The sequence below is a fragment of the Schistocerca americana genome, chromosome 7, assembly GCF_021461395.2.
Source record: "Schistocerca americana isolate TAMUIC-IGC-003095 chromosome 7, iqSchAmer2.1, whole genome shotgun sequence".
Taxonomy (NCBI): domain Eukaryota; kingdom Metazoa; phylum Arthropoda; class Insecta; order Orthoptera; family Acrididae; genus Schistocerca; species Schistocerca americana.
Window position 1 is genome coordinate 289,570,090 of NC_060125.1, and position 25,260 is coordinate 289,595,349.

Here is a 25,260-nt window from a genome sequence, read left to right on the forward strand (position 1 = left end):
CTTCGCCATCACCGCCGCCACTGCCACCGTCATCGTCATCATCGCCGTCGCCTTTGCCTTCGCCTTCACCGTCACCGTCACCATCTCCGGCGCCGACTCCGGCCCCGGGACCTGCCCCTCCCCGCCACATTCCCGTTGTTCCCATCCCCCACACCTCCTCCACCGCCGTCAAGCGCCCAAGTGGCACTCCTGCTTCCTCTGCTTCCAAAAAGGCTGCGCCTCGTCCTCCTTCCCCCACCCATGATGCCATGGAAGTCTCCCCGCCTGTCCCTGCCCCCTCATCCTCCTCCTCTCCCCCTTCCTCCTACCGCTACCTCCTCTCCCGTCCTGATCCCTCTCTCCTTGAAGCCCGGAACCTCACCCTCTTCCTTCGCCGGCATTGTCCTGGTGCCCCCATCTCCCTCCTCACTCCTCGCCGAGATTCGGTCCTCATCTCCTCCCCCAGCCTAACCCTCCACACCTACCTCCTTTCCCGCATCCCTGTCACCCGCTTTGGCCCTCATGCCTCTCTCACCCCTGTTCCTTCACCACCTCCCTCCCGCCAACCCCAACCTCCGCGTCGCCCGCCAACTCTCACCGCCATGATCACTCGGCTTAGTCCAGTGATCACGGAGGAGGAGGTGTTGGCGGAGCTCAAGGCGCATCCCCATTTGGAGGTGCGTGCGGTTCGCCGCATACATAACGCTGCCGGCCCCACCCGCCTTATGCGGGTTTTTTCTGAGCACGCCCCCTCCATTGACCGTCTCCTGAAGGAGGGTGCCCTCCTTTTTAACCAGTGGTACAAGGTCGACCCCTCCCGTTCCCCTCCTCAATCCCTGCGCTGCCAGAGGTGTCTGCGCTATAACGCGCACCCCACAGCTGAGTGCCGCGAGGCCCCCACCTGCCCGCATTGTCGGCAAGCGTACTTCCTCAGGCAGTGCCCTAACCTCCAATCCCCTCCTTCCTGCAATACCTGCAATCTCCCCCATCCCACCTACTCCCAAAAGTGTAAAGCCCGACCCCCTCCAACCACTCCTGAACTCACCGTCCCTGTCCGTCCCCTGGACGCCCCCAACCCTCCTGGCAATTCCCTTCGTCCCCCCCCCCCCCCACCGCTGAGGACATCATCAGGTTCCTTACCATCGTCCTCCAGAATGTTCATCCCTTTCAGCGCCCACACATCCTCCAACAGATCTCCCTCGCCGCCCGTTCCATATTCCAACTCAAGATGTATGCCACCTACTCCAACAACCAGGCCCATTTCACCTTCTCCCGCCTCGACACCCTCGTCTAAATCCCTATCATGGCGCGACACCAACGTATCCTTTTCAACAACATCCGCTCCCTACCCGCCAACAGGAACCTCTTCCTGCACACCCTTGCCACCCACCACGTGGATGCCTTCCTCCTTAATGAAACCTTCCTCCAACCCCACCACACCATTCACACTTCGCCCTACCTCCTCCACCGCTCCGATAATCCCCTCCCAATTGCGCGTGGCGGAGTTGCCATTGGTCACCACCGCCAGATCCCCGTTCGGCTCCAACCTCTCCTTCCCAACCCCACCGAACACCTGATCCTTAGTCTCTTCTTCCCCGGCCTTACCGTTACCTGCGCCACCATCTATGTCCGCCCCAACGCTCCTATTCCCTTCGACTTCCTCTCCCACGTCGATCGTACCTTTTCCTCCTACGTGATCGCCGCCGACCTCAACATCCATAGTCGTTCCGCTGCCCAGTTACGGCGATGGCATCGGTTCCTCTCCACCCTTCAAGGTGACCTCGTCCCCATCCCCCGGCATACCCGTCCTGAATCCAACTCCACTCCTGATGTTATCCTCTCCTCCCCCAACCTCCTTGGCCGCATAACGGTGGATGTCCTGGAGCCTATTGGTAGCGACCATCTCCCTGTCCTCCTCACCGTTTCAGACGGTCGTCGCCCTCGCCCCGACCCTCGTACTGACCCTCCCCCTAAGTATGTCCACGACTATTCCCGAGCCGACTGGAATGCCTACCGGGATACCCTTTCCACCCAGGTCGATAGCCACCCTCTCACCTACCACCACCCTGACGATGTCACCCATGCCACCTCCTTTCTCCAGCAGACCTTGTCTGCGGCCGTGGAGGCCCACGTTCCTACTGTCGCCATCCACCCCCACCGTCCTACCTTACCCCCACAGGCCGTTCTCCTCCTCCGTGAATCCCGTCGTCTCTACCGTGCCTTCCTCCGCACGCGTGACCCGGACACACTACGCGCCACCAGCAACTCCAGCGACACGTTCGTAATTTGCTCACGGCTAAGAAACGCCGGGACTGGCGACAGACATGCATCCGTTTAAATGCAACCCTACCAATCAACTCGTCCAAGTTCTGGACGGCCTTCCGTCGCCTTACCGGAACTAAACCCTCCCCCTACTATCCTCTTCTCCATGATGATCACCCCTTCCCTGACACCCTTAGTAAGGCCAATCACTTTGCCTCCTACCTCTCCGATGTCTTCTCCATCCCCGACGATCCCCAGTTCGATTACTCCCTCTTCCCGGATATCCGCGATCGAACTGACACCTCTGTCCCTCCCCTCGCTCCTGGTTTCCAGTACTTGGACAACATTACACACACGGAACTCAATGCCCCTATCACTACACAGGATCTCATTGTTACACTCCGCACCAAACGCAACACCGCTCCTCGTCACGATCGTGTCACCTACCGTCACCTTTGTGAAGCTCCTGTCTCTTTCCTCTCCACCCTGGCCAGGCTCTACAATGTAGTCCTGTCCACCGGTTACTACCCCGACCTGTGGAAAACCTCCCGTATCCTCATGTTCCTTAAACCTGGCAAACCGCCGTCCGCCGTCTCCTCCTACCGTCCCATCAGCCTTACCTCGGTCTTCAGCAAGGTCCTGGAATCTATCCTCACCCGTCGCATCCACCAGCATCTCCGCCAGCACCGCCTCCTTCCCGTCACCCAGTGTGACTTTCGGCCGTCCTTCTCTTCCGACGACCTTCTCCTTCACCTCACTCAACTCCTTTCCGAACAGCTTAATTCCCGTCGCTCCGCAATCTTCCTCTCCCTGGACCTCGAACGTGCATATGACCGCGTATGGCATTCTGGTCTCCTCTTCAAGCTCCAAACCTTCGCCCTTCCCATGAACTACGTCCGTCTGATCGGCTCCTTTCTCTCCCACCGTCCTTCCCATGTCACCATCCATAACACCGATTCCTACACCTTTTTCCCCTCCGCCGGTGTGCCCCAAGGCTCCGTCCTCTCCCCCCTTCTGTACCTGTTGTACACGGCGGACATGCCGCCGCCGTCACCCCCCGTCCACCTTCTCCAGTTTGCCGATGACACCGCCTTCCTTGCCCTTGCCCCCACCCTACAGCGCTCCCAACGCTTTCTCCAATCCCATCTTGACCGGTTCACCGCTTGGTGCAACCAGTGGTTGCTCAAGGTCAATCCTTCCAAAACCCAGGCGATCATTGTAGGCAAAACCACCCCTTCCTTCCGCCTCCTTGATTTCTATCTCACCGTCTATGGTCGTCCCATCGCCCTCACTCCCACCCTTAAGTACCTTGGCGTCACCCTCGATCGTCGCCTCTCCTGGACTCCCCATCTCCAGACAATCCAAGCCAAGGCACTTTCCCGCCTCCGTCTCCTCAAGCTCCTTTCCGGCCGTATGTGGGGTCTGGACCCCTCCACCATCCTCCACACCTATAAATCCCTCATCCGCCCTATCCTTTGTTATGCCCATCCAGCATGGATCTCCGCTCCCCCTACCTTTTATAAATCCCTCCAAATCCTTGAACGCCATGCTCTCCGCCTCGCCTATCGCATCCGTCTCCCCTCCCCCACGTGGATTCTCTACGATCTCATCCCCTTCCCCCACCTCCCCCTTTTCCTTGAAAGGATACGGATCCTGTACACCTCCCGCAAACTCGATCCTCCTCACCTGCTCTTCTCCCCGATCCTCTCCCACCCCCGCCCGCTGCCGCGCCTGTATTCGCACGTCCCACCCGGTCTCCACCTCTCCACCCTCCTTACCCTCTCCCAAGGTGGCTTCCGCCAGCTCCCCCTCCCTGATGATGCCCTCCTCCCTTCCATCTACCCCTCCTACCAACTTTGATCCTCCCGCCCTCCTCCTGTACTTATTCCTCCGTGCACCCTCCCTCCCTCTTCTCCCTTTTCCCTCCCTCCTCCTTTTCTCCCCCCCTCCTCCCCCTCCTCCCCCGGGCCTCCCCTCCCCTGTTCCTCTCCTCCTGCCCCCGACTCCTCAGCCATTGGCATCCTTTTTCTCCCCTCTCCCCCACCTCCCCCTTCTACCCCTCTTGGCAGGTCCCCGGACTCGCACACGTTACGTGGACATTCGCGCGCCGGAGGTCGCCGCCATCAGTGTTTTGTGTGTTTAGTGTTTAGTGTTTAGTGTTCACCGTCCGCTCCATCGTTCACCAGTGCCATCATCATCTTCAGTGGTTGTGCGTCGTCTCATCAGCTAGCAGTGTGGATTATCGACGAGTGTGAACGGCTCCGTGATTGTCTCTATGTGTCTCCTGTTTTATTGCCCACCGCTCTGTGACTTATGTGTCTTCTCACTGTTTTTGCTGCTTGTGTCTTCTATGGCTGAAGAGCAGCGTAGTGTGCTGCTGACAGCCTGACTGTTGTACAGGTTTTAAAATAACAATAAAATAAAAAAAAAAAAAGAAGAAGAACTGTGAAACTACCACTACGTTCTGAATGGTTCCGTCCACGACTCTTCACAGAACGTGGGGTTTGGAGGCTTGTCAACCCTGCCAAGTAGGATAGATGGAGATCTGTGGCATCTACATCAAACGAGGACAATGCTGTTGCATGCACAAGTGTTTTGAAGCACACACGTTCACTGTACGTTGTTGTACATGGAGCTCTGCAGCAGACCACCCGTACGTGATCACATGTTGAACTAACGAAATCGTCAATTAAGACTGCAGTGGACACGAAGCCATCACGACCGTCCATCAATGAAAACATGTTTGCTCTTCGAGTGAAGATTTTTGCTACACTAGGTCGATGGTCGTCTCCACAAACACCATCATCTGAATGAACAGCAGGTCCCAACGTGCTGCACTTCACGAATGCTCCAGGAATGCAGCAGTATTATCCTGTGGGAGACATTCTCCTGCGCTTGCGAGGGAGCTGTGGTAGTAAACGAAAACACGCTGACAGCTGCAAACCATCTGCATCCCTTCACGCTTGATGTCTTCCACAATGGTTGTGTCATCTTTCAGCAGTATAACTATTCGCATGTCATTGCCAGAACTGTGGTACTGTGGTTTCAGGAGAATTATAGAGAACTCACGTTGATGCCTCTGCGACCAGGCTCGCCTGATGTAAATCTTATGGAACCCTTGTGGACTGCTATCGGGTGCCATCACCACGTACGCAAATCAGCGGCTCATTCTTTATGTGTATTACATGACCTATATATCCACATCTAATGCCCCGTACCTCCACCAATCTATCAACAAACTGTCTGGTCCCTGACCTCTCAGACAATTGTTAATGAATGTAGGGTGGCGATGATAGTCCGATGTGATGAGATTTAGAATGTGTGAGCATAGTTTCTAGTAGGTCGGTTACTGAGAGTTAAGGGACTTCAGCCCATGCTGTGGAATCCTGGCACCGATTAACACACTTTTGAAGTGACAAGTGCCAAAATGGAAACCCTGTCTTTCACATATCCTGCTGGCAACTCTGCTACATATGCATGCTGGGAGATGGCATCTCAGTCACAGAAGTAGACCATTGGCTTTCAGTACCAGATTTATTACAACTCTGTCTTATCAGTACTCAACTGATTAAAAAGAACAGGATATTACAGTTCTTGGTTTTAAAGCTTGTTTTTGTATTTTTGATTTTAGTTTCCTGTTCAGCATGTGGAAGGTAATAGTTACCCTCTGATATTCACTATAGCTGCATTTTTTCTTCAAGTGCGTTTTCATACTTACCTCAATAATAAATAATTTTATTTGATTCTTAAAACTGTAATTGTTTAAACTTGTATGTCACCTGTCAGTTATTACTAGCGTAACTATGGTGACGTGGATCACTCACACGCAGAGGTTTTAAACTGTGGCAAGCATGCTATGACCAACCTTTCATTTTCATATTTTTTAGAATTGACGAGTTACACTTAGTTGCGAGAATATAGCTAACGTCGCACCCACGTTGCAGTTTTTAGTAAGCAGCTGCGTCTTTATACGTTCCACCTTTCTCATGTTTTATTATTTACGCAAATATCTTGAAGCTGGTTAAGTTTCTCACTTTCACTGAAAGGCAACTTGCTGCATCTTTTCGAGACTCGCGGTAGTACTTCGTGATCTCTATAATACCACTAAGTGTTCGTTTAAAGCCTGGCTCCATAATGAGATACGACACAGTTTTTCTATTTGTAAGCTCCCACACCCTTTAATTAATGTGTGTCATAAAGACTTAACTGTTCACTTAAACTGATAGGCAATTTCCATTTATGTACATAGATCCGAGATACTGTTACAGACGTTGGTAATGTAGCCTACACGTAAATACGGTGTAACCAGTAACGTTATTACGATTTCACTTGTTCACGTTTTATTATTTTGAAATAATAGTTGTTCATAAATACTTTTCTCTTTATCCTTTTACAAATATGAAGGCTGTTGTCTAACACCCGAAACTACTAGTCAGATTCTAAATTAATGTATTAATATATTCCTGTGACCAAGAAAATTAAAATGTTTTTAAGAGGTAACAGTTTCTCACAGTCTTTGTAGCTGGGCAACAATGGTATGTAATATCAACACAAAAGAGACTCAGTGGCGCGTTCGCAAATTGTCTATGAACCCTGAAGTGAGTGACTTAAAATGATTCGATTCGAAGCAATTCCATTCTCAAAAATTACATTTCAGAGATACGTTGACTATAAAAGAAATTTTTCTAAGTACATCCAGTGGAGGCCTGTTATAGCAACTGATAAAATCTGTCATTGCCTTTCTAAATCTCGAATTTAAGCGATTTCCTGTATTCACTGAGAGAAATGCAATAATCATACCCAGTTGCCATTCCAGAAAAACTAAAGACAAAAACTAATAAATAAACACACTGAGAAAGTTAACTCATTTGAAACATATAAACTGAAGGACAATAATTTCCGAATATTATGACAAACGATATCTTTCCCTGTATGGGAAGTATTCTTAATTTCTTTTTGTGAAATTTCAGGCAATGCTGACACACCATTGATGTATGAAGAGTTTAAGGATGCAAAGTGGCATGACTGGCTCCTAGAGGTGATTTCATCAGTTGGAAAAGCCACACCACCGCCAGACGCGACCACCGGCGCACCGCCGGCAGACGCGACCACCGGCGCACCGCCGGCAGACGCGACCACCGGCGCACCGCCGGCAGACGCGACCACCGGCGCACCGCCGGCAGACGCGACCACCGGCGCACCGCCGGCAGACGCGACCACCGGCGCACCGCCTGCAGACGCGACCACCGGCGCACCGCCTGCAGACGCGACCACCGGCGCACCGCCTGCAGACGCGACCACCGGCGCACCGCCGGCAGACGCGACCACCGGCGCACCGCCTGCAGACGCGACCACCGGCGCACCGCCTGCAGACGCGACCACCGGCGCACCGCCGGCAGACGCGACCACCGGCGCACCGCCGGCAGACGCGACCACCGGCGCACCGCCTGCAGACGCGACCACCGGCGCACCGCCGGCAGACGCGACCACCGGCGCACCGCCGGCAGACGCGACCACCGGCGCACCGCCGGCAGACGCGACCACCGGCGCACCGCCGGCAGACGCGACCACCGGCGCACCGCCGGCAGACGCGACCACCGGCGCACCGCCGGCAGACGCGACCACCGGCGCACCGCCGGCAGACGCGACCACCGGCGCACCGCCGGCAGACGCGACCACCGGCGCACCGCCGGCAGACGCGACCGCGACCACCGGCGCACCGCCGGCAGACGCGACCGCGACCACCGGCGCACCGCCGGCAGACGCGACCGCGACCACCGGCGCACCGCCGGCAGACGCGACCGCGACCACCGGCGCACCGCCGGCAGACGCGACCACCGGCGCACCGCCGGCAGACGCGACCACCGGCGCACCGCCGTCAGACGCGACCACCGGCGCACCGCCGTCAGACGGGCCCACCGACGCACCCCCGTCAGACGGGCCCACCGACGCACCCCCGTCAGACGGGCCCACCGACGCACCACCGTCAGACGGGCCCACCGACGCACCACCGTCAGACGGGCCCACCGACGCACCCCCGTCAGACGGGCCCACCGACGCACCCCCGTCAGACGGGCCCACCGACGCACCCCCGTCAGACGGGCCCACCGACGCACCACCGTCAGACGGGCCCACCGACGCACCCCCGTCAGACGGGCCCACCGACGCACCCCCGTCAGACGGGCCCACCGACGCACCCCCGTCAGACGGGCCCACCGACGCACCCCCGTCAGACGGGCCCACCGACGCACCACCGTCAGACGGGCCCACCGACGCACCACCGTCAGACGGGCCCACCGACGCACCACCGTCAGACGGGCCCACCGACGCACCACCGTCAGACGGGCCCACCGACGCACCACCGTCAGACGGGCCCACCGACGCACCACCGTCAGACGGGCCCACCGACGCACCACCATCAGACGGGCCCACCGACGCACCACCGTCAGACGGGCCCACCGATGCACCACCGTCAGACGGGCCAACAGATGAAGCTACAAGTGGGGCCACCGATGGTCCTACGGGTGGGCCATCTGATGCCCCTGCATCCACACCAACCCCAAACAATTCTTTGTCGTTTGCAGGCAGCTCATTTGTGATAGTGAGTGCAACACTTCTGACTCTGGCAGTCTCTTGGGGCTGATAGAATTGATCTCACGAACGGAATTTATTATTTTTTAATTTTTTCATTATCCTGCTATCTTGATAGTGTTATTGTGGTTTTGAGAAACGTTCTGTTCTTAATAAAGCTTCACGTATAATGTTTCGGGAATCTGTGCACCTTTATGCTTAGTAGTTGATTTTATACATGTGTTTTGCTTTATTCCCTTTAGTGAATAGGTTTTACTACATTGTGGTTGATGCTCTTACATGTGATCACTGTTTGTTTTATTCTGGAAGAGATCAACCATGAAGTATGCAGGTTGTTCGCTGTTGCCAGCTTGTCATCAACTAATACCACAGGTCCCACGTAAGCACAGAAGAATGTCTCCCATAGGCTCCCATGGGCCTGTGTTTGTGGCGCGCTGCATGTTTGGAGCTGCCGTTCACCTCGATGACGGCATTTGTGGAGACGACCATCGACGTAGTGTGGCATAACTGTGATTCACTCTAAGATCTGACACGTTTCAGTTAATCGACGGGCGAATCCCGATGGCCCCGTGCCCACTGCAATCTTAATTGACCATGTCGTCGCGTTAACATGTAAACACATACGGGTGAACTGTTGCGGAGCTCCATCTTCAGCCATGTACGATGAACGGTGTGCTCCGAAATGCTCGTGCGTTCCCCGGTATTGTGCTCTTTTCGCACAGATGCGACTGATCATTTACCCTACACTACAAAGCAGAGACGTCTCCTAACACCAAGTTATGTGACGAGTCGTGGACGTCAAACCACTTAGCGCCTAGTGGTAGTTTCGGTGTAATACCTCCTCATATAGATGCTCACGACAGTAGCATGTGAACTTTACTTCAGCTTCGCCGTTTTCGCGGTACTCGCTGACAGGGTCTGCTCTTTGTCAAAGTCAATTATCTCGATTTCGCCATTTGCAGAACATATCTTCGATAGGGTGATCATCCGTCTGTGTCTGCTCCAAGTACATAGTGTTGTGCCTGCATCGCCACCAAGCGGCATTAAACCTTGCATTACGTCCCACCACACAACTCAAAGCTGATGAGTCTCCCGTATGTCGCATTGCCGTCTAAGTAAGGAACAAATTAGCTGATTTGTAACTATGTAAACAGAGAATAATTAGTTTTTATTCACTTTAATAAACACCACTGCAGACCATTAGTACTGCGCTACTAGTAAGAACAACATGCATATACATTGTAGTGGGAAGGATACATTGATCTGAACTAAGATTTGGTCAATAACATGAGTTCATTTCCTACCACTTCTGCTCTAGGCCTGAAAATATCAATAATGGTTCTTCTCGAGGAGGCGTGACCGTGTCTCGGTAAACTTATGCTAAATGGCTGGAGAACTGGTTAGGTCAACAGTAGAATATGCTGTGTAGCAACACAGGTCAGTAGAGTAAAGGCAACATGTGCCGCAACCTCCGTTGCGGTATTACTAACAGCGATTTATTTCCAATTTAACACTGAAATTATTCGTTTAATTTCAGAACTATCATTTCTTTACTATTTACGTCCCGTGTCTTTCGTGCCAGAATCAGCCTTTGTCTTAGGTCAGAAGACATTCGCACCAGGAAAGAACTGTTAGCAGGGCATGCGTTGCGAGCAGCTTATGCAGGGTCCAATTGGAAGCATGAGGAAGGCGTCACGTGTAGCGCTGGGGGATGTGAGCAGAGTGAGATGAAGAGGTTGCTCGCTCTCCTCTCTCAGTCGCTGAGCCGAGAGCACAAACTTTTCGTCCATGCTGTTACCGTATTTTTACGACTCCTACCGTGATGGCTCCTCTAGAGGGCTCCAACGTAGGACATGGTTTCCTAGCAGTCCCTTTCAGCTCATTATTGGTAAAACCCTCGAAGAATGCTTCAAGTTTTTTGATGAACGTAGAGGGTGTGGGCCATATTTGTTCATGGCCAGTGAGTTTCAGTTGAATGTAGCGTGTGTGAAGCAATCGAATGATGTACACACCCATGTGGAGTCTGTAGTCACGTTAAGAAATTGAGAAATTTTCAGTTTGCAGGTTGAAGGTTTGGCAGAAATATTCAGACAAGGGATGTGTTAACTAGAACCAGAACAACTGTCTACACTTAGGCAGAGGCAGGGAGAAGATTGTGAACCATTTGCTGAATGAATCTCCACAATTTCGTGACGTATATGTACTTTGGAGTGAGCCGAGAAACACAGTGATGTCCTGCTGGAAGAAGTCAAGGTGAAAGTTGTCGATGCGTTTAGCAGGAGAATCAATCCGTAAATCAGAGGCTAAGTCAAAGTGACGTCGTCTTTGTCTTTGCTTGAGGCAGTTTTCGTCTTTTACTGCTATGCGAGGAGGCTGGCCGATTTGTATACAAGCCTTAGTTGCTAGTTCACAAATGAAACAAACTTTAGAAGACGCAAGTGGCTGGGCACACCAGTGACATATGTCTGTCTCCTAGCCTACAATGGTAGGGAAATTAATCTCTTGTGTATTAATCTCTTGTGGATTAATAGTTTGGGGATGAAGAGTTTAAAACCAATGGGAACTTACCATGTTGAGCTGTTATTTGGTGGAAGGAAATATGAAATCAATTTGAAATGAAATGGAGGCATTATGAAGACAGGATTTTGATGTCATTCTGGGGAGCAAATTCCCATGCTATTTTTAGAGTATTGTTGACTATAGTTGGCAAATTATCCAATTAGGTGATGCAATGCACCGTTTTGGTGGTGACGTCATTGCACAGAAATGAGAAACATGGGTGAAAAGGCATATATCTCGAAATTCCACTTAATTGCATATCATTGTTAAAATCTAGTGCCCCTGAAACGATATGTGACGGTACAAAAGAGGTCACTGGGTGGAAACCAAAATACGACGTCCTGGAGGAAGTATCTTCCTGGTTAACTATCTTTCTAGTTGACCTGCTCAGCAGGAATGACGTTCTGTATCACCTCCAAGCTCATGCAAAACAGGCCTTTATAAAGGTGAGACCATGAATGGGAAAGTATGTGTGCCAGTTGGCTTAGAGAATTTAGGATTATACTGACAAGTACACAGAAGACAACTGACGGTAAACCAATGATGAGAGGAATGTAATATCAGAAGAACAGGAAGCAGAAGTCATAGTCAATGTGGGATGTTTACACAATCTTTTCAACCCCTAGAAATTGACTGCGGCATAAACTGTGTCATTTGTCGGAGTCAAAAAAGAGGCTTTTCATATTTAGTACTAGCGGAATTTGTGTGCCTATTTGAAGAAAGGCAACATTTCCTGTCCACTGGTTTGGTATATCGCGAAATTACGAAGGCGATAGCTAGAACTAAAGCCCAATATAATCCTTTTATCGTACGCAAACATTATAGAGGAGAGTATTCAGCACAAGTTAGACGCTGGAATCATTCAGCCATCCTCTGGTCCCTGGGCTACGCCTGTAGTAAAAGTTCCGAAGTCACTTACTGATACGAAGAATTACCATCTTCGCGTTGGCACGGGAGCACTGAGCAGGCTGACAACACATGATATGTGCCTGTTGCCTTGAATTAAGGTAACAGTTGACAGGTTAGTAAACAGCATGTATTTCACTACTTTTGATACGAATTGATTCCTATTGCGCCTCAAGACAGGCTGAACCTGCATTTTTCAGGCTTTCAGGGCTGCACGAATTTCTTAGGTTTCCTTGTGGTTTAAGAAACACACCCTCCACATTCCTGCGGTTTGCAGATCTTTTATTAACGGGAGTGAAACCAATCATGTGTCAATCGCCTGTAATATTTTTTGCACACAATAGAGGAACATGTGCAATGGCTGCAAAGAGTGATATTACAACTGTAAGGAGCATACTTAAGTTTGAAGTTCAAGAAATGTTCTTTTGCGGAGGCTCAGGTTCAATACTTGATTGATGTTACGTGTTCTCCTTCAGTGAAGCTGACCCACATCTTACGGAATTTGTTGCCTATTTCGCTGCGCCCACCAGTGAGAAGTAATTGCAGTCAGTCATCGGGTTGGGTAATTACTATCATACATTTATCGGAGATTATGCTGCTATAACCAAACTCTTGCGAACAGTTGAAAAAAGGCATAACTATTGACTGGACTGCACAATGCAATGCCGTAATGGAACAGGTATTTTGACCAAATCTCTCTTGTTTATCTACTCATATTCTGAAAAGACATTTATTTCATCTTATAATGCTAGCAGATTTTGCGGTACATTTTGTTTCGGGCCATGTGCAGATGATTAAGACAAACCGACTGGATTATGCCTCCCATCGGTTCGATGAGGCAGAAATTAGCTACAGCGTAACAGAAAAGAATTGTTAGCATTGGTATTTTTAGCGAACTATTTAAAATTCTGCCTTCCTCCATGTAATGTAGGTGGTTCACTGTAGTTATCGGTAATGAAGCTTTGCTATGGCTATAGAATTTAGAAGATCTGAGTAGCTGTCTGATATGATGGGCTTTGAAGCTGTGTAAATATGATTACGACGTGCATCATAAATCAGCGAAAATACATGAAAACATGGATGCATTGAGTAGAAAGTTTTTCCTACTGCAGACAGATGTGCTTATATGCTGAGTACTAGCAGTATGCTACTATTCCAGCTTTCGTGTCCCAAGATATTTTATACTAGAGAACCCTCCAAGGGAATTGACTAAGGATGCAATGGTTGAACAAATTATTTTGTGAATTATTCATTATGTTTTGGGTTACCTAGTTCTTGCACCAACTGCTGACATGCTGGCTGAGACAACAGCAGAATCATGTGACAACATTTTTCATTGCCTTAGATTGCCCTGATCCAAGATGCCATTCTTGCAGAACAAGGAAGAAATTTTACGTATGTTTTATCGGTCAAAGAAGCAAGGTTTTAAGAGTCAAGAACTGTAGAAATAATCTCTTCCTCGTAAAAACCACTGACAGAGTAGAACAAGTTTATAAGAATCAGTACAAAATTACCTTTATAGATGTGCAAAACTCCAAAAGAAACTTCCTGAATGATTAAAACTGTGTGCTCGATTGAGTCTTGAACTAGGGACCTTTACCTTTCACACACAATTGATCTACCAACTGAGCTACTCAGGGCCGACTTATGACCAACCCTCACAGTTCAGTTCCACCAGACCGTCTCCTACACTCCACTGCAGAGCAAAAATTTGATTACGAAGACTTACAATGATCGGGAAAATATATTCCAAAGATCTTGTCTGCTTGATACATCCACATTCATGTATCAACGACACACACCACCTATAAAGTTGTATGTGGAAAACTAATGAGTTCCTCACTTGAGTTAACTACATTAGCATCAGATGTCGATTCAGTTGAGATGAATCGTTTGATTTGAAGACAAATGATCTGTCACAAGCTGCAGCAGAGTAGCCTCAAATTCACAGCCAAACTGGCGCAGACAAGTAATGAGAGAGCCGTGTTACCACCTTACAGTCCCGGCAACTGGACTGTATCGCTTAACTATTTCGATAAAAAAGGGGAAAACAGAAAAAAACTTTCAGCACTATTTAGGACCATAAAACAAAACAAGCATAGTATCCCCCGTCAGTGCTGAGATACATTCGGCCAACGGCACTATAATTCTGCATATGGTGGATTGAATTTTCGAACTATCAGTTATCTTCTACCAGTAAATACAGAATTACTCTCCAGAGCATTGTACTTTACGAGTAGTGGTTGGCAGACACCAATTGTCCTAGCTGATCACAGAAATTGCTCAATTTCGTTTTCATGATATGATCTATTCTGTGCTCTGTTGTTTTTCCTATCATTACTCCAGCAAGGTTAACTATTTCTGGCTTCATGTCACTTCCACCGTAAGAGGAACATATTAAACGTTACCGGCCCAGTGTACCTCCCCCCTTACTCTACTTCATAACGCAATAGGAGCAGAAAGGCCACAGCTCCTTGCTAAACCACAGTAGTCAGCATCCTGCGCTTCTGTTCTCAGTAATGGGTAAGTGTAGCGTTATCAAACATGTTGCCTCGCTCTGCTCACTCAATATTCAGTATTTCACGTGTCTTATATCATGTTCAGTGCCTTCGTTAGCGTATAGTCTCCTTGTTGATGTTACTGAGGTGGTGCGAAGTGAGGCCCCCATTCGTTAGTTTGCGTCTCGGTGATTCTGATTTACTATGAGGTGTGCGCGGTTTGTGTCACTTGTTTGTTGCTCTGCGTTCTCTGCTGGAAAACGGGACCTAGATCTTATTACATTATTTTATGCTAGCAGTACTTTGAAGAGTTCACTTGACTGACTGATCAAATTATTCACCATATTTGTACTGCATCTGTTAGCATGAGGTTTTTGGTCTCTGGTACTAGACGTGATTTTAAGCTGGTGAGGATGTAGGTCTCTGTGTTTCCGCTCCCTTAAGTAATTTGCGTGTTTCGCTTGGACCCCCAGTATAATCCACCACAGTGCCTGTAAACGGTTCATATGGAATAGAAATCCTAGTTATTTTGGGAAAGTCATTGAAAAAAACGTAAGGAAAGAGCTTGTAATAACATTTTGTGTCAGTATCCTAAAAACTGGCAAGCCGTCCTGTACAAGTCATCAAACTTATTTCTTCATACAACTTATTACGTTGCTGGCATTTGTCAAGATCTAATCCTTGCCAGCATTAAGTTGTTGTATGCTGTATGTATCTTTGTCTTGTCAGAAAAAACCTTGCTTGGACATCAGGGATAATGCAGTCCCTCAGTAACAGCTGTTTTCTCTCGTTGTGATGGAATTTGTCATTCAGTTTTAGAACGCCAGTTAACTGGCCCAAACAGTGTTGCTCATCTTTATAATTCTCCCTCGTTGATTGCTGATTTCACCCCACGCAGGAGTGAGGAGTATTGCAGCCATTCTATCTAGTTTCATGAATGGTATCGAAGTATGCAGTCGTCGGTTTCCATTTCTAATACCATAAAAGAAGCACGAGTATCTTTTTATACACCACGGCCCTTATTGTGGTAAAAAAAGGGGAATATTTTTATGTGCCATATCTACTCAGTACTTGACAGTGTAGTCTACACCAGCAGTTTTCACATGGGCCAAATGTTTTTCATGGACTTGAAACTCACAGAAATTGCTGATTAGCTGCGGCGCCAGTCTCTCTTCGGATGGCGGTTTTTGCTTTTCTTCCAACTGCCCCTTATACTGGCTGCAATGTCTGCGATTCAGTGTAAAAAAACTTAGAACGAAATCCTCACGCTACCTATTGCTCCTAGCCAGCCGCATCGACATTTTCTCCCAAAGAGTTCATGTTTTCTACATGGCAGAGCCTATCGTCATGGAGATAACTCATACTTTAATTACAATAAAAAAACCTTCCTGATAGTGTTGTGATTTATTAGAAAGGAATATAAAACAGAATACAAATATACTGAAGTACTCTTCCGGCAGTACAACATAATATTTCGACTACAACACGAAATATCTGAAGAAAATGCTGTCTGTTTCGAGCCCCCACAGGCGGTGATGCGGATACACGTTCTGTGAGTACATTAAAGTTCAATGGCCCTCTGCTAGTTCCAAATCACTGTACACCAATATCAACTTCTCTTATTCAGTACAGCCCAGAAGCAGGGGGATCCTTGAATACACTGCTTAAATTATTAGCAAAAGTACTGAAATTCATCGTGTCGTTCCTGCAAGAAAGCCAAACAGACAAGCAAATCTTGGAGACAGTCCAAAAAAAGTGTAGTACAATGAAAATCCTTTGATCCAGTTCGTCGCACTGTGTTTGGGTGGGGACAATAGGTCTCAACCGGACGAAGGGGCATTACGGATTCGAACGTGTGGGGCGGTACTCGGTAATAGAAGGCAAGCATCTCCTGAATTAGAAGCCACACATCTGCAGAAGGTCCGCTTTTCAGGCGATGTTCATCCGAATTGGTCGCACGACACTGTATGCACATCGGGAAGTCGGCTACAGCAATACAGTGCAACCTACGTCTTCTTGGAGACTTTTGTTGAGCACGAGGTATCACGTTGCACGGATTTCGGTCGCGTGATGTTTTTGGTGAATCGCTCCTCACACCGCCGGTCAGGCCACTGTAAGGGGGCGTCTCTGAACCACATTCCGAGGGTGATTCGTTTTCACCAGGTATGGACATCACGCGCCGTAGATGCCCTGGTATGGGGAAGATTCGTGTGCACGCAGCTCTAATCGAGGAAAAATATTTCGTTCTGGGAGAACGTAGGTGTGATGTGAACCAGTGCAGCAGAGGCAGGCAGGACGGAGGCACCAGCTCATCAATGAGGAGACCGGTGAAACTGCGTCGGTATCTTGAGCGTGGTGTTGATGTAAAGGGCTGCCTCCCGCTCTCGTTCATTGGTAAGTCGTAGTCCTGCGCTGAGACGGTGGAGGCTGATGGCATGCTACCGTACCCTGAAGGGAAGTCCATTACAAGCGAAGTATCCAAATGTCGCCTAGATCCGCTGTTCCATCACTGGAGTCATCGGTAGGATCAGCCCCAAATGGGTTATCTTGGACGCCAGGTGGATGCTAATGAAGGCAATCCTTTGGAACATATCTAAATCTGAAAGTATGCGGCATCGGACGCTCTTGCAGAACGTTGGCCAAAGAAGTTTACTGTTCAACGCCGGAGTACGGCAGACATCTGTTACTTTGGCTTTGCTTGCACACATACATGCATGCACGAAGGAATATTGCATCGAACTGCACAAACACTGTCAAATACAGACAGGCACTGGTGCGTTTTATGCCAAATGGGAAATTCGGGTTCAAGTCTCGGCCCGGCACAAATTTTCATTTGTTTCCAAAAAACTGTGTAGCTGTTTTACATTCCATGCTTTAATACGGGTACAGATCGTCCGTAGTGTCTGTCCATTTGGGTATGCATATCTAATATTCTAACTTTTTTGTAGATTTCGCGACGCGCTTGCCCGAGGCAGCTGTGTAACAGACAGCTTACACATTTCTGCATCATAGGTGTGTTCAAAAATTCCGGAACATTCGTAATTTCGAGCTGGTGTGATGATGCCGGCCGCTGTGGCCGAGCGGTTCTAGGCGCTTCAGTCCGGAACCACGCTGCTGCTGCGGTCGCAGGTTCGAATCCTGCCTCGGGCATGGATGTGTGTGATGTCCTTAGGTTGGTTAGGTTTAAGTAGTTCTATGGGGCTGATGACCTCAGATGTAAAGTCCCATAGTGCTTAGAGCCATTTGAACAATATTTTGAGCTGGCGTGATGGAGGGAAATGGGGTTGAGTTTCCTGCACACGCCTGTGCGGAATGTGTAATTGACAAAAGCTTCATCGGTCTGTGTCTGTTACTGTTCAGAGCTGTATTGAAAAGAACGTTGTACCGGATTTTGCGAGTTTCGAGATGGCACAGTTAGAAGAGAAACGCATCTGCATTAAACTATAACAAACTCGAGGAAACCTTTACAGAGAGGCACTAAATGATGTAGGAAGCCCACGGTGATGAGTCCTGAAGCAGTGCTCGGTGTTACGAATGGTTCACACGGTTTAAAAATTGCCGGACGGAAGTTAAAGATGACCCTCCTTCAGGACGCCCTCCGACGTCTACCGACGAAACTCATGTCAGGATCGTCAACGAAATAGTGCGTGCCAATCAAAACTGGCTGTCCTAGAGATTGCAGAAGATCATGTCATGAAATCCAGACAGCATCTTTGAGTGCATCGTGTTGCTGCCAAGTTCGTTCCCTGGCACATGAGTCAATACCAGAAATACCTTCACCTAGCAATCTTTAAGGGCTTTTTGATGGTGCAGATGAAAACGAGATGTTCCTTAATAGAATCTTAAGTGGTGATCAGAAGTGGGTTTACAGTTATGATGTTCAGACCAAGATTAAATTTTCACAATGGGCAGGCAAAGGTTCTCCAAGGCTAGAAGAAGCTCATGAGGGCAGGTAAAATATGAAACTCATGCCGACAGTTTTCTTTAACTATGAAGGATTAATTCGTCATGAAAAAAAAATCACTGTGTGGCCTCATCGTGCGTACTCTACAGGCCTGGCCCCAGCGGACCATTTCCGAAGTTGAAGATCCCATTGAAAGGACGAGGATTTTAAACGATAGACGAGATCCAGCAAGAGGCGTACCAAGACTGCTTCTGAAAGCGGTAGCGGCGTTGGGAGTGATGTATCATTGTGGAGGAGAGTATTTCGAAGAAGACCATAAACAGTAAGTAAAAGGTAATCGTAGAAAAAACTTGTGGACAAAGTTCTGTAATTTTTCGAACAGACCTCGTATACTCACAGAATGCGTTTTCAAGATGGGATAAAGGTCATTAAATTTGTTCTTTGTACTGCACGAAACTTCTTTTATGGCTGTACAGGACTACTGATAGTTATACATATTTTTGTAATAGACTTGTTTTATTATACTTGAGTAGGACAAATAAGTCTGCGTTAAGAGAAATGGCTGAAATGGCTCTGAGCACTATGGTACTTAACATCTGAGGTCATCAGTCCCCTAGACCTCAGAACTACTTAAACCTAACTAACCTAAGGACATCACACACATCCATGTCCAGGGCAAGATTCGAACCCGCGACCGTCGCGGTCGCGTGACTCCACACTGAATCTCCTAGAACCGCTCGGTCACAACGTCCGGCTCTTCGTTAAGACGCACTGCCAGTATATCAGCGGCGCTTTACGGAGCGCCTTATCACAGTCCAGTGCCTCGATAAAAACGGGTGGGGCTAAAGTGACCATGCCGTTCTGTTGCTGGCTGCGTGTATACAACCTACCTGTTCCATGTGCTATACGGCTCTGCAACACGAAATACGTTCTGAGCGTAGTGATAGAGAATTCGATGAACAAAATGATCACTCTCGGGTCAGCTCTCGAACCTATTAAGGCCTTGTTACACTAGGCCACCAGCGGCGCAGCCAACTGCACTACCGACGGTGCAACCCGCACTTGTTCAGGGTACGGTAGTTCGGCAGACAGTTCTCACTACTCGAGCAGTCTGTTTTCCTCGCACACATTTGCTTCAGTATGTATAGTGAATTCAGAATGTCACTGTGGAAAGGAGTGAAAATGTAGACACGACAAAAGGGAAAAACATGAAGCTGGAAAAAGCACCGAAAGAATGACACACAAGTGAATACCCAAGATTTCATTTGTGCAGTTGAACAACATGGTGAAATTTGGGACACCGGTACTGAAGCTTACAGTAATAAACAGTTAAAACTAAATGCTTAGAATGAAACTATTTGTTCACTCCTACCGGATTTTGAGCGCGGTCCTTCGTTGAGAGGAATAACCTTTGTAAGTATTTAAGCATTATATTTATTGGTAAATCCTCGCAAGTATAGTGTTATCATTATGACTAAAGGGAAACTGAATGTTTGTGCTTCTACTTTTTAAATCATAACCTTATCCTTCTACATTATGCTTGGGAAGATATTCAAAAGGTTATGAATTTTTCAACTATGTGCCGTTTATTCCGTTTATTTATTTTCTTGCTAATATTCAAATGGGTGTTAAAAAACCAAGCGGACTCTATTCACTAAACCATAATTATGATAATAGTAGGAACATGTTCTCGCTTCAGCGGTCGTGCCGTTGAATTCATTTATTTTATGTCCGCCTGCCAAGATACAGCTCCTTCTTCATTGACAAAACCACAAAAATTGTCTGACGGTCTCCACTCCATTCATATAGACCTTCGGCTGACAAGGTATCTTCAACTTTGAAACCATCACGTTCTCTGGCAAAGTTATGCAAAACATAGCAGCTTCATATTATGGATTCACCCAAACGACTAACGAAGACCAACATTCAATGGTTGGAAAGAGTATAATACAACCCTTTAGATTCTCGTAACGATAGCATAGTGCATACATGCAACTTCCTCTCCCTTTGCCTTCTCCTTTCCATTAAAAGTGCTAGGGAGAGGATGTATGTATAGCTGTTGTGCGACACGTTCCCTAGTCACCAGCGCGCAGCGAACTGACGACTCGACGGCCAAACCGAGTGGTGGCGGGGTGCCTGGCTGCGCCGCATGGCGACCCAGTGAAATAGATTACGTTAGACACAACACCCCGCCAAGACTGTCCGCCACTAGTGGTGTCCGACGTGGTGGCGGGCAAGGCAGCCAGGCGACAGCCAGCTTCTGGTGGCGCCACTAGCTGCCCTAGTCTAATACTCTCCGTAATGATCTATTCCCAATGACGAGCAGTCCCACCGGTGGCGAGGCTGGCTGCACCGCCTGGCGGCCTAGTGTAATAAGGGCCTTATACGCTTTTGTACAAGACTGCTCCAAAACGCACGATTTTGTTAGCTGTGCATCTCCCTCCATGTCAATATAATTAAGTGGAAATAATTATATCTAGAATTGAAGTTGTATCATTGGTAGTCTGCCACTCTTTTGTGGTAATGGCACATTGGCAAACAGTATGTGCAATATAATCATATGACTTTCAGGCTTCACCCACAACATAACAAGAAGAAAACATTTTTGCTATAACGAATAGAAAATATTTTTTGACAGGAAGTTTTCATTAGATGTACACGATGAAAGCAAATATAATATATATAATACGAGGCCCAAGCTTTGGTATGAATATATCGCTGACTGTTAAAAGTCGTTTATTCAATGCCTGAAATATTATTCAGATATAATTAACAGCATAAAAGTTGAGTGTTTAACAAAGAATTTACGTAAAATTGAGAATAATAGTGTAGCTACGTAGGTGATTATATCGTCTCTCCTCTGCAACAGTATTTATTTATTGGGCATTAACTACAAGAGTTTTAAACAAAGCACGCGCATTTTTTAGCTAGCTGTGTGTGTTGACATCTCAAGTAAATTGTTACAACCCAACCTAGTACCTCTACTCAGAATTATTTACCTATGTAGCAGCATTGATTATGGCCAGCATATATTTCAGCACCGACTACGATTGTGCGACTATACACGACGTCACGACTTATAAATACTTTCATCCACGGTTCCAATCGCAATCGGAACAAACCGATATCGTTATACACACACACACACACACACACACACACACACACACACACACACACACACACACACAGAGAGAGAGAGAGAGAGAGAGAGAGAGAGAGAGAGAGAGAGAGAGAGAGAGATACGGCGAGAGGGGCGGAGACCTGGGCTGCCCGGGTAAGGGAGGGTTAGGATGGACGGGAAGGAAGGGAGGGAGGGTGAAGGAGAGAGGGGAGGGAGGGAGAAGTAGGGGGGGGGGGAGGGACGATATCCTGATTTCTGCAGCAATAGCCGCTAGCTACACAAACAACGCTTGCAACTGCTCTCCTCGATTTTTAATACTTCCGCGGATTTAATGCATATAGGGTGACTTCCTATAGCTGAATCCAGTTTTGAATTGTCGACGACTGTCTTTATTCTCACGTTCCATAGGCTACAAGGCAGAACTGTTATCAGGAGCAAATTTATTCTTGGTCCCCTTGTATTTAGCCAACATTTTTGTGCTGATCTCATCATTTTACCCCACGGTTCCGTAGCAAGCACCATTGCACCTCTATAAGAAAGCTGCACTTTCGTAACCAACGTCACACCTACGCTTTGAAATATACGGACTTAAAGCCGAGTATGTTATTCATTAAAGCCAGAACCACAGGTGCCAATTAGCGTCCCACGGAGTTTCTTGGCATCTCTTGTCTTGAATGTACAGTATTGGGAATTAGTTAAACGGCTTAGGTATTTTCAGGAAAATAAACATTGTCGGCTGGAATAGATACACGATGTATAGTATGAAAGCTAGTATGTCGACAAATAGAATCAAATGTTATCGCATTTGATTCCAGTAGTACAGTACATAAGGAGACAAACTATTCAGGAGCTAGAGGCAGCCGGATCTGTGCCGTGTTTGTACGTGCCTTTACAGCAGACAGGAAACACCCCCTCTGACACCAAAATATAGAAAGGGAAGACTGGAGTTCGCTGAAAAACATGTCGTGGGCTTCTAAATGGGATGAAGTGAACTTTAGTGGTGAGAAATAGTTCAACCTAGATGGGCTGCATGGATTTCAGTACTATTGCTGCGATCTTAGAACAGAGCAGCAGGTAAGAATGAGCAGAAATCCTTACGGTCGGAATATGATTTCGGCAGCCTTCTGTACTGAAAGTGACTTAAACTTTGCTTGGTTGAGAACCAGAATGCGCTAATAGATGCTGCAGACAGAAATGATTATAATTTATGAGACGTAGGGGACGTAGGTGTAACGTTTCAATAAGATAAAGCATCTGTGTATGTTTCGGCGTGTTTATCGCAGTGGAACCGAAATCGAGACATTTTCCCTCAAGTAGCAACAAACCCCAACAAAATCATTGCCGAAGAGTTTATTTGAAGTAATTAGGGAGAAAGGAGGTTCGACAAAATACTTACAATGCAACAACACAACATGACTATGAGTGCCGTTATAGCAGTTTCCATCCAGCATATGCTGAGGCATTATTTTGTTACTCGTGTAAGTACTTAATTCCGTATGATTATTTAAATCTTATATGTTATCTCCTGATTTCATAGTGAACTCTTTGCATTTATGCTTTGGACATTTTACTATTACGGAATTTATTTGAGTCTATGTTCAGTGTTATTCCTGTGGTGGTACGTGCGGGAAGGAGCTGGTAAGGTGTTGGGTTGAAATTACACACTTCACCAAAAAGTAATCAAATGCGCGAAGTCTCGGTTTTAATATTAAAGCTGAAAGCTTAAGTTTCCTTCACGAACGTCACATACCCATACTTCATATTAATTTTTGTAGTAACGTCATGCTGCACGAATTAAGCTGAAATTACAAGAGTTACACACTGACTGAAGCTCAGGAAGAGAAGGTTTCAAAAGTGACCAGTTTCAGATAGCCTGAGTAACAACTGTACAAGTAAAAGCCTGAGCTGCGTTTTGGCAAATTTTGGAGTAACCCAATTCCAGAAGAATGAACCTACAATGGTCACGTAAATTACTAGAACTTGTAAAAAGCGTTATAGCTAAGTTCGTTGCAGTGAACATTTGTTTTGAAATTTGGAAATTTGTGGTAAGGGTTTATGGGACGAAACTGCTGAGGTCATAGGTCCCTAAGTTTACCCACTACTTAATCTAACTTAAACTAACTTACGCTAAGAACAACACACACAACCATGCCCGAGGGAGGACTCGAACATCCGACGGGTTGAGCCGCGGAAATCGTGACAAGGCTCCTAAGACCACTCGACAACCTCGCGTGGCTATGTTTTGAAAGAGCAGCCATATTTACATTGCACCACCTAATGAATACTTCAAAATTCAAGGCTGAATGCACAAAAACCAAATAACGCAAATCTCAGGTACACGGCTTTTTCAAACACTGTACCTACAGAAGCTGCTGCATCTCATTAGAAAAACAGGTTGTTCCAAGAAAACTTTATGCGAGTTAAGAATGAAATAGCGATTTCCCGTAACTAACGCCAAGTAGTAACTAACGCTGCCTATCTTACAAAAAGACAAATTAAAACAATGACTAGCTTACAACATGATAAAACCCATAGCACTCAAGAGCCTTGCTCCAAATTATAACAGATGCAAGCCACACTGTCAAATGGATGCTTTCTGGTTTTTTAACAAAACAACAGTATGGAAGTGACGTTTACAATGCCATAACAAAGAAGGGTAGAAATACCTGAACCGCAGATTTGTTGCGAAAAAGCAACCAACATAACTGAAACGTAAGGGGTGGCACATACACACTTGTTTTGTCCTATTGATGTGAATGTTAACAAACCTTGGCAAACTTGAGGTCAAAGCACTGTTCAGACGCTGACCTGAGAATAAACATATCTCGGCTGTCAGATGTAACAATGGCGCGGAAACAGAATAAGTAGCACAAAAATTCTCGCCGCTTTTTGGAGTATTCGGTAGAAGTATACCACCAGCACGTAGGTTAGCTCTCTAGACCAGCTAATAACACGGTGGCGACAGGACACCAGAGTAAGAATAACTGACAGGACACCCACAAGAGTGTCCCAGTGTCGTCAATTCATTGCAGACTCCACAAGGGACGGCGCCACAGATTTCCAGACTAGCACACAGTCTCCTGATCTACTCCTCATTATGCCAATAGACCCGTTCGAGACACACGTGTCTCTAGCAATGGCAAGCCAGAATGCGCTACTACACTGGAAACAATCACCTCAGACACACTACTGCCTACTGCCTCGGCGCTTGTCGTCATGTAGCGCGTTCGTCGCGGCGTCTCGCTGGGAGTCACCCCCAGAACCATGGCACTACTCTCGAAGCAAAAACCACGGTAATGCGCCCGAGCCCAATAGGCTTCCCGGTCGCTCTCGAGAAACCCTCTGACGCAGAAATTTCTAGAACAGTCGAATTACGGAAGAATTCAGAAGGCGCAGAAAAACCATCGCGAAAGAATTTGATGAAACCAAGCCGGAAA

General features: G+C 47.6%; 1 protein-coding gene across 1 annotated transcript in view; it reads left to right on the forward strand.

The window, feature by feature from the left end:
* Positions 1 to 8,840, forward strand: part of LOC124622880 (mucin-1-like) — a 34,089-nt gene extending 25,249 nt beyond the window's left edge. Inside the window, exons 3-4 of the mRNA XM_047148673.1 lie at positions 7,212 to 7,399; positions 7,452 to 8,840. Coding sequence (XP_047004629.1) covers positions 7,212 to 7,399; positions 7,452 to 8,840 — 1,577 coding nt within the window. The remainder of the gene's footprint in view (positions 1 to 7,211; positions 7,400 to 7,451) is intronic.
* Positions 8,841 to 25,260: the final 16,420 nt, after the last annotated feature.